The 8,730-nt window shown below is 52.7% G+C and overlaps 1 protein-coding gene across 2 annotated transcripts in view; it reads right to left on the bottom strand.

Moving 5' to 3' along the window:
* The window catches only part of Tgm1 (transglutaminase 1), a 13,901-nt gene extending 5,480 nt beyond the window's left edge, over positions 1-8,421 (bottom strand). Inside the window, exons 1-12 of one of the 2 annotated variants that reach the window (XM_021203450.2) lie at positions 8,218-8,421; positions 7,349-7,684; positions 7,017-7,205; positions 5,844-6,092; positions 5,379-5,497; positions 4,732-4,839; positions 4,191-4,365; positions 3,629-3,767; positions 3,387-3,490; positions 1,122-1,210; positions 523-676; positions 139-420 (exon numbers count right to left, since the gene is read on the bottom strand). In XM_021203450.2, coding sequence (XP_021059109.1) covers positions 139-420; positions 523-676; positions 1,122-1,210; positions 3,387-3,490; positions 3,629-3,767; positions 4,191-4,365; positions 4,732-4,839; positions 5,379-5,497; positions 5,844-6,092; positions 7,017-7,205; positions 7,349-7,679 — 1,939 coding nt within the window. In that variant the 5' untranslated portion in view covers positions 7,680-7,684; positions 8,218-8,421. The remainder of the gene's footprint in view (positions 1-138; positions 421-522; positions 677-1,121; positions 1,211-3,386; positions 3,491-3,628; positions 3,768-4,190; positions 4,366-4,731; positions 4,840-5,378; positions 5,498-5,843; positions 6,093-7,016; positions 7,206-7,348; positions 7,685-8,217) is intronic. The other variant, XM_021203449.2, reaches the window with a different exon arrangement.
* Positions 8,422-8,730: the final 309 nt, after the last annotated feature.

Here is an 8,730-nt window from a genome sequence, read left to right on the forward strand (position 1 = left end):
GGGGCAGGGCTGGGGAGGGAGCACCATCTAGGGGCAGGGCTGGGGAGGGAGCACCATCTAGGGGCAGGGCTGGGGCGGAAGCACCATCTAGGTAGAGGGAATACCATCTAGGGACAGGACTGAGGAAAGACCACTTACAGGCTCCTGGGGCTAATGTCACTTCCTTTTTGGCCTCCTTGAAGGTAGGCCCAGAGACACCAGTGTAGTAGGTGACACAAAGGTAGAGGTGCAACTTCACAGTGCGCCTGCTACTGCCACGATTGGTCAGCACCACAGAGACGGCCAGATCCTGTCCCATCACAGCATCCTGAGCCTCCACCTGCATTGCTACATCCTCAGCAGAGTCCCGGGTGGCATATACGTTAGGTTTGCTGCCGTGGGCTGCCGCCTTCTCCACAGCCTTCCGCTCTGCTTCTGAGCCTGGGGGTTGAGGTCAAAGGTGCGTTTGAGCTCTGGCTGGGGTAGGCACAGGCTCTGCGGGGAGCCCTCAGCCAGGAGCTGGCTGGGCCAGGAGCATATTACCTTCTGGGTGCTTATAGATGTGGGTGATGTCCTCTCGCATGTTGGAGTGGATCGCCTTTGTGACAATGAGTGTGCCAATGGCTTTCTCTTCCACATACACTATCTTGAAGCTGCCGTCATCCTGCCGCTGCCAGTAAACCTTGTCGCTATTTACCTGTGGTGAGCAAAGGTCAGCAGGACTGAAGGACCAGGGAGAAAGGCGAGCGAGACCCCAGTACCTTCCCTCAACTCCAGGGACTGCAGGCAGGGCCAACCCGCCATGCTCTGGAAGCAGGGGAAGAAGCTTGCCTAGGAGGCTCCTTGTAGCCCATTTTGGCATTAATAACAGTAATTCCTTGTGCGTATTTGCTTGCTTTATAACTAATGAAGCAGCCCCATATCCATTATCTCTTTTGATCCTGAGGACAGGAAGCGAGGCAGCCATTATTATCTCCTTTTTACAGTTGAGGAAACCACGACTCTAGAAGGAGTGACTTGCCCGAGGTTACACAGCTAGTCAGTCAGCGGGGAAGTCAAGACCAGAGTGTTCAGGACTGAAGCCAAGGCTCTGGTCACTTCAGACAGTTTGCTAGAGGAGGCACCTAGAGCCCAGCCCTCACCTCGGCAAAAATGAAAGGTGTGTCATACTTCATGTAGACTAAGCCATTCTTGACGGACTCCACAGAACAGGGGCCACAGCAGAAGATGCCTAGGAAGTGAAGCAGGTGACAGGTCTAAGAAGGCCAAGGGGTCCTCTTGTGGTCTGGTCAGAGGCCACACGAGGCTCCAACAGCAGGGGGAGAGTGGGAGGGGCCTGCGGACAGCCCGACTTGATAACCAGGTTGTCAGCACATTCTCTGCAGTGTCCACGAGTCTCAGAGTGCAGGACACCCTCCCCCAGTCTTTGGTCACAGGACCTATAATGGTTCTGGTCGGCTGAGAGCAGTGGTAGCACTGGTGGCCCCTTCAGAAACACCTCAGCTTTGCAGCACGCTCTGATTTCCTGATTGGGAAGTGAGAAGGATGGTGGGCGAGAAGGGACTGTCCTTATACTCAGGAGGGCTCCCTACTGAGGAGCGATGGTGAGCTGGCTGAAATGGGCAGGCTGGGACAGAAAGTGTAAACAGGAAGTGAGGGCCATCCAACAGGAAAGAACCTTAACACCTAAGGTGCTGGTCTCCTTTTGCAGATGGGGAAACAGGCCTAGCCAGTGTGATGGAAGCCAAGACTTCATAAGACAGCTGGAAAAAGCTTCTACTGATTGAGCAGCTGTAATGTTGTAGGCATGCTACATGCTACATGGTGTCCATGTAATCCTCCCAACCACACCATATGGTCTATAGTACACAGACACAGACACAGACACACACACACAGACACACACACGCACACGCGCACACACAGAATATAAAACACAAAGGTGTAAGGTACTTCCTTGCCCGTATCACTCATCTAAGACATAATCGTGGTAGACCGAAGCCCTAACCATCCTGTCAGAGCCCCTGCCTGACACCTACCCCATTTCTTCTTAGAGCCGGACCAGAGATCAAGTCTCCAAGTGCATGGCGAGCATTGCTAGGTTACGCAATCCAGGACACCTTTTTACATAGATGACTGACAGGGAGGGGTCTGGGAAATGGGCAGAAGAATGTAAGTCCGGCCAAGGCTGTCTGACTCTAGGAAGGTGGGGGAGAGAAGGAAGTAGCTGGTGGGACAGGCTGAGTAACCTGGAGGTAGCATCGCAGCCAGAGGGAGAGGAGGTCACGAGGGCAGAGCAGAGAGCAGGGCCACTGCTATGGAGACAGCATTTGCGGATGCGGAGAAGAGATAAGCGGCTGGCAGGCAGGTCGCGTCGCCCAGGTCGGGCCTGACAGTTACAGGGCTGCTTTCTGTCTGAGCCCTGATTTCTGTATATTGCACATGAGTGCAGGGAACAGGGGAACAAAAGGAAGGGGAACTAGGACTCATTCTGCTGGAGACCCAGGCAAAGCCATTCTGCCTCCCAGAGCTGCCATTCACCATGTGTCCCACTGGCATGGAGTTTTGTTCCAAACATGGGTGTCCATAAGAATCACCAGGGGAACTTTTGAAATAGAGAACGAAAAATAGATGCTGAGCATGCTCAAAGCCCCAGGTTCAAAACCAGGACTGGGAAGAAATAGATACGTACTATTAGATCGTACTACTAGTGGTGGAAATTCTGATTGATCAAGTTTGATGATAAGATTTTGGGTGGGAATCCCCCACCCCAAATAGAAACTTACTTTAAAGACATCTAAGAGAAAATAAGGAACTTTAACATTTTATCTTCTTCAATCCAATACTGTTTTTTCCCTTCCATTCACACATTTATTACTCATAACTTTTCTCTTTGTATGTGTGTCTTTTAATTAATTATATCTGGGATATATAAATTAAAAAGCAAGTAAGAACTGGGCAGCGGTGGTGTGACCTTTAATCCCAGTACTTGGGAGACAGAGGCAGGCAAATCTCTGAATTAGAGGCCAGCCTGGTCTACAGAGTGAGTTCCAGGACAGTCAGGGCTACACAGGGAAACCCTGTCTTGAAAAAAGCAAAGCAAAGCAAACAAACAAACAAAAAAAGCAAGTAAGAATAATTAGCTTATCAGGAAAGGGAAACCTCTTACTGAATATTCTTGAGTCTCTTTTGACTTTTGAACCATCTCAGTATATTAGTCATTATAAATTATAAAATAAAATTAAGTCAAGTAGCTAAAGAGAGGAAAATAAATTAATAGCTTTGTGGTGGTTCAGTTGATAAATCCATACAAAGAACTATAGATTTGGCTCTCTAGCTAAGACCGGGGCTAACACTCAGGAGCTGGAGGAATGTTCTGAATAGGGTCTGGGCAAGGCCTGCCTTACCACTGCTGGTCTCCTGGGGTGTGGCATCCACAACCTGCCACCCATCAAAGCCTGAGGGCAGATCTGGCCTCTTCATCCAGCAGTCATTCCACACGTGGAAGTTCCTAGAGGGGCATGGAGGGGGCTCTGGGCCTGAGGTTCCCATTCAGGTCCTCCCAGCCCCCATCCGTACCACGGCTCAGCACTCCAGCCTCAGATCCTCTTCTGGGCACATGGCAGGCCACCCCTCACCCTATGCTCACCAAACAGAGTCATGGTTCAGATGCTCAAGTGGCTTCATGTTCTCATCAAAGTAGATGTCCATAGTGAGGGAGGTGTCTGTGTCGTGTGCAGAGTTGAAGTTGGTGACGGTACGGGTAGCGAAGCCCAGGCATCGGAGCACTGTGGAGGAGCCAGGGGTAAGGGCTGGGGCAGGGTAAGGGCTGGGGCAGGGTAAGGGCTGGGGCAGGGTAAGGGCTGGGGTGGAGGTTGGCTGTGTGTGTGGCATCAGCAGGAAGAAAAGGGTGCTGAACTTGCCAAGCTCAGAGGGACCATCACAGTTAGGGGTCAGAAGACCCAGGTGTCCTTTGGGCTGCAAAGCAGTGTGGGTTACAAAGCCACCTGCTTGGCACAGACCCCGACTATTGCCTCTTCTTTCTCTCCCTTAGGCCTCTCAGTTGCTGACACTAATTAATGATAATTAAGGTCATGCTATCATCCACCCTTACTGGCACCCTATCATATAGCCATAGTTAGGCTGGGCAGAAATAGAACCCTTCCCTCCTCATAGAGTCCAGGCTATTCCTGGCCCATTCCCTCTACTACCTGTGGTGGTCACACCAGCAAAGACCCAGCATTGGCCGTAGGGGACAGAATAGCCGGTGCGTAGGTAGCTAAGCAGGATCTCCACACTGCCCACCCACGCTGAGGGGTTGGTGCCTCGAGAGTAGTCGCCGGTCCAGTTCCCAATCAGAACTCCATTGTCATCCAGGGAGTTCACCTGCCCAGGAAAAGATAGGGTGTGGCTGGATTTAGGGAGGTGCTTAGGACCTTCTGGATTCCCCAGCCCCTAACCCTGCAACCTCTTGAGACATCAACTTAAACCCTCCCACCCCTCCCCCAATCCATCTGTAACACTGGAATGTGAACACTGGGTGTGCCAAGTTTGGGGTTTGGCCTTACATTCCAAAGGAGCCAGGACCGAAACAATGAAAGGTGGGGTGGGATAGAGGGGAGATTCGGGGGTAGGGGGGTTGGGGAGGGAAGGGAGAAGGGGTGAAGAATCTCTTCTGGGACAGGGATGGAAAATCCATAAAGGGCAGGGCAGGAAGACACAGATAGGGCTTAGGGATACAGGGGTGCTCACCATGGCAGAGACGACCCGAGAGACACTGACTGGGTCCCCACGACCTCCATATGGCATCCCCCTCCGATCCAGGATGTACAGGCAGGCATCCAGCACCCCATGGTCAAACTGGAAGGCAGGAGGGCAGAGGTAAGGACAGCTCCTCCCAAGTGATGCTCAAACCAAAGGCTAGTGTTGGTCCACCACGTCCCTCATTTCTATCTCCCTTTAGTGAGTGCGCAAAACCAGGGATGGCACGTGCCTTTAATCCCAGCACTCAGGAGCCAAAGGTGGGTAGATCTCTGTAAGTTCAAGGCCAGTCTGGTCCACAGAGTGAGTTCCAGGACAGCCAACACTACACAGAGAAATCCTGTCTCAAAAGAGAGAGAGAGAGAGAGAGAGAATGAAAGACAGACAGACAGACAGACAGGAAGGAAGAAAGGAAGAAAGAAAGAAAGAAAGAAAGAAAGAAAGAAAGGAAGGAAGGAAGAAAGAAAGAAAGAAAGAAAGAAAGAAAGAAAGAAAGAAAGNGAAAGAAAGAAAGGAAGGAAGGAAGAAAGAAAGAAAGAAAGAAAGAAAGAAAGAAAGAAAGAAAGAAAGAAAGGAAGAAAGAAAGAAAGGAAGGAAGAAAGAAAGGAAGAAAGAAAGAAATCTGAGCCCAGCCATACCTGACCATAGTTCCAGGTTCGTTCGCCAATCTGTGCTTCTGTTCCATAGTAGATTCTCCCAGACTCATTAAGCACATATTCTTGCCGCCAGTCCTCATGGTCCACATACACTATGTCCTCTGTATCCCCAGAAAAGAAATTGCAAATCCTATCCATTTTCAAGGGCCCTGCCTTCCCCTCTGCCAGGTCTGCAGAACTCATCCCCACAGGAAAACCAAAAGTGGGATTGGGGATGCTTCTAGCCTGATCCAACCGCTCTAAGGAAGGATGGTGGGAAAGACTGGCTGTGGCCAGCGCCCTCTATCAGAAGTAAGGTGGGTATCTTTTCTACACTGGGCCTCAGTCTCCTCTCCTGGACATTGAGAGGGTGTCTCTTCCTATGACCAGATGTCCAGACACCCACCTGGATCTCGGGAAAGGAAGCCCTGACCCATCTGCCCCTGCTCTTGACCCTGGCTGGCTTACCTGGGCACCAGGGGTTGAAGAGAATGTAGATCTCATTGCGGGGGTCAAAGGGCAGCTGGAACTCTCCGGCTTCTGAGTGGGTACGGACAGTGAACTGAAACTTGCCAATGATGGCACTGGGGGAGGTGTGGACGCGTAGGTTTAGGTTGTGTCCATTGGTCTTAGTCACTTGGGCCTTCCAGCCACCACTGCCTCCTTTACCCACGGGGATGATAACGTGGGTGCCCTTGCCCACCTCGGGATTGTTTCCTAGAGTAACAAGATCAGCAATTAGGCAGTGAGAGAGTCGCTCTGGAAGTGGGACAGAGACTAGGACTTCATTCAGCCCCACCCAAATGTCTATGAGCCAATTTATGTGTCCCTAAGTAGGGTTACCACACCAGTCTGTGACAATCTTCCTTAGGGCAGCTTGGTGGCCGCCCCATGCTCTCCCGCATGTCAGGGCAGAACCCCAGTCCAACATCCCAAACCTGTTCCCCCGACAATGAACTCGAGTAGGGAGGGGACACTGGGGCCATTGTTGTCACTGTCCTATAGGACTAAAAGGAGAGAATTGAGTCAAGTCCATTTGCCCCATAGGAAAGAACACTCCAGATACTAAAGGGCAGAGTGGCTCTCTGGGGTCACAGTTTCTAGAGCCCAGAGCATTTCTGGAGGTGGTAGGGGTACCTGGGAAATTAGAGGCTGGGGCGTGCATGGCTGGGCTGTAATCAAAGGGTTAGAAGAGTCACCCGCCCCCAGCAGCTGCATAATCACCAGCCTGGGCAGTCAACGGTCACCAGGCAACATGGTGAGGGAGGCACTTGCCTTGGGCCTTGTGATTGAGAGGCAGAGATTGATAGATGGGGGCTAGGGAGATGAACCAGCAAGACCCAGAAAGAAGGGCACATGGAGACATAGAGTCAACCATGCTGAAGGAGACACAGAGGCCAGCCCAGGGAGAAAGCGCTGTGAGACAGTTGCCTCTGGAGGCTTGTGGAAAGCCAGCTTGAGGAAACTGCAGGACCACAGTCCTTCCTGAGAGCACCACTAGGGGAGCACTAGGAGTCCCGCACCAACCTCTTCTGGCAGAGGTGAGGAGTGCCGGGGAGGAGCCTAAAGACCTCTCTAACCTAACACCAGCCCTTCAACAAGACTGGGGGCTTTACCCTTCCCATTCCAGGTCCCACTCACCGATGAGGAGCTCAAGGGCAATGCGATCAGAGGACTCATATTCCCGGTTCAAGAAAAGGATCATGTGGAAGGGCTGCCCACGGCGCACAATCAGCTCATCATATTCAAACTCATCCGTGTGGTGCTCTCGGCGGTTCTGGTCTGATCGTGAGCACAGCAGATCCACACCAGTCACAACCAGCATTCCCTCTGTAAAATCACATCCATGGGTCAGTGAAGAGTCCACGAAGAGCCCAGACCCTTCTCAGCAGTCTTTCAGCACCCTTAGAGATGCCAGGATAAACCTTAGGCTCCATAAAGGCTCAGCTCTAGGTTAAGGTGTGTAATCTCACCTCGGATGGTGCCATCTCCAGCTGCATTTACACCACCGCCCCGAGACTCGGGTCTTCGGCCACCCCGAGAGTCTCTACCCCGAGAGTCCCCACCCCGGGAGCTGGTCCCTCGGCTTCTGGAGCCAGAAGGTTCGGGTCCCCAGTCATCGTCCCCTCTGTTCCCGCATGAGCAACAGCCACAACAACGGGCCCAGAAGGAGCGGCCTCCTCCTCGGCGGGAGCGCGAGCGTCTGTCTGGCTCTGGCTCCGGCTCTGGCTCCGGCGACGGTGTTGTAGGGGGCTGCCAGGGGCCCCTGCCCCAGCGGCCCACGTCTGAGCGAGGACCTTCCATTGTGCCTGTGTAGAAGAGACAGAGGGTGCTCATTCACTCAGATCTCCTGTGCCTGGGATGTCCATCCCACCCACCCAGAAACTCTACCCAGAGAAATTGGTTCAGTACCAGCTAGGTGACTGGGATAATCACATTCTAACCCTGAGATGCCCCAAAGACCCTATTCAGTCACCCAGAAGAAGCACATCATACTGCAGAGAAAAACCTTCTCTCCACCTTGCTATAGACACTCTCAAATCATACTAAAAAACAGATGTCCAGTGGAGAAACCATTGAAGATCCATCTGAGGAAGTGCGCAGTTGCCCAAAAGAACACCTCCAAACCCTGTATATATAGGTCTCTCCACCCGCTGGTTTCTCCGTTTAGAGGTCCAGACTCTAGGACTATTTAATAGCAGGTAGGAGGCAGAGGGGTCAGAGTCTCCCCACATGCCTCACGTCAGGACAAACTTCAGGCAGGACTGCGGAGATGGCACAGCAGGCGTAAGCAGAGATTGGCCCCAGGAAAATTGGGTCTCAGCCCACAGCAGGTACGCACTGGAGAGATCGGTCCTTTCTGGGCTTGGGCTGTGTCCCTTGACAGCGAAGGCCCGCTGTGGCTCAGCACTGAGGTAAGTGTACGCTGGAGCCTCTCACCTGGCAGCGGTGTTGGTGATGGCACCACCGGGTCCCGAGCCCGGGTGGAGCAGGTCAGGGCGTTTGGGACGGGACCAACAGGCTGGACGTAGCCACGCGAGTGGAAGGTGTAGGGCGGGCCGGGTAAGCAGTTTATGAGGGGAGGGGAGGCGGGGCTGAGCTTCTGGGAAAAGGGGAAGATGGTTGCTTCATCCCTCCTGTCAAGAGGCCAGTCTCTGGGGGCTGTCCCCTGGTAGGGGCGGGAAAGACTGGCTCCACCCACTTTCTCCTTTCTAGGAACTGAGGTCATGCAAGGAGGGGGTCCGGATCAAAGTCCTGTCAGACCTGAGGCTGAAGTGAAAAGGGAAGGCGACTGGATCCCACACCAACTTGATTCTTGCCACACTAGGTGTTCAGAGAGAAAAGAGAATGGCTC

This window comes from Mus pahari, chromosome 8 (genome assembly GCF_900095145.1).
Source record: "Mus pahari chromosome 8, PAHARI_EIJ_v1.1, whole genome shotgun sequence".
In the NCBI taxonomy this organism is placed as follows: domain Eukaryota; kingdom Metazoa; phylum Chordata; class Mammalia; order Rodentia; family Muridae; genus Mus; species Mus pahari.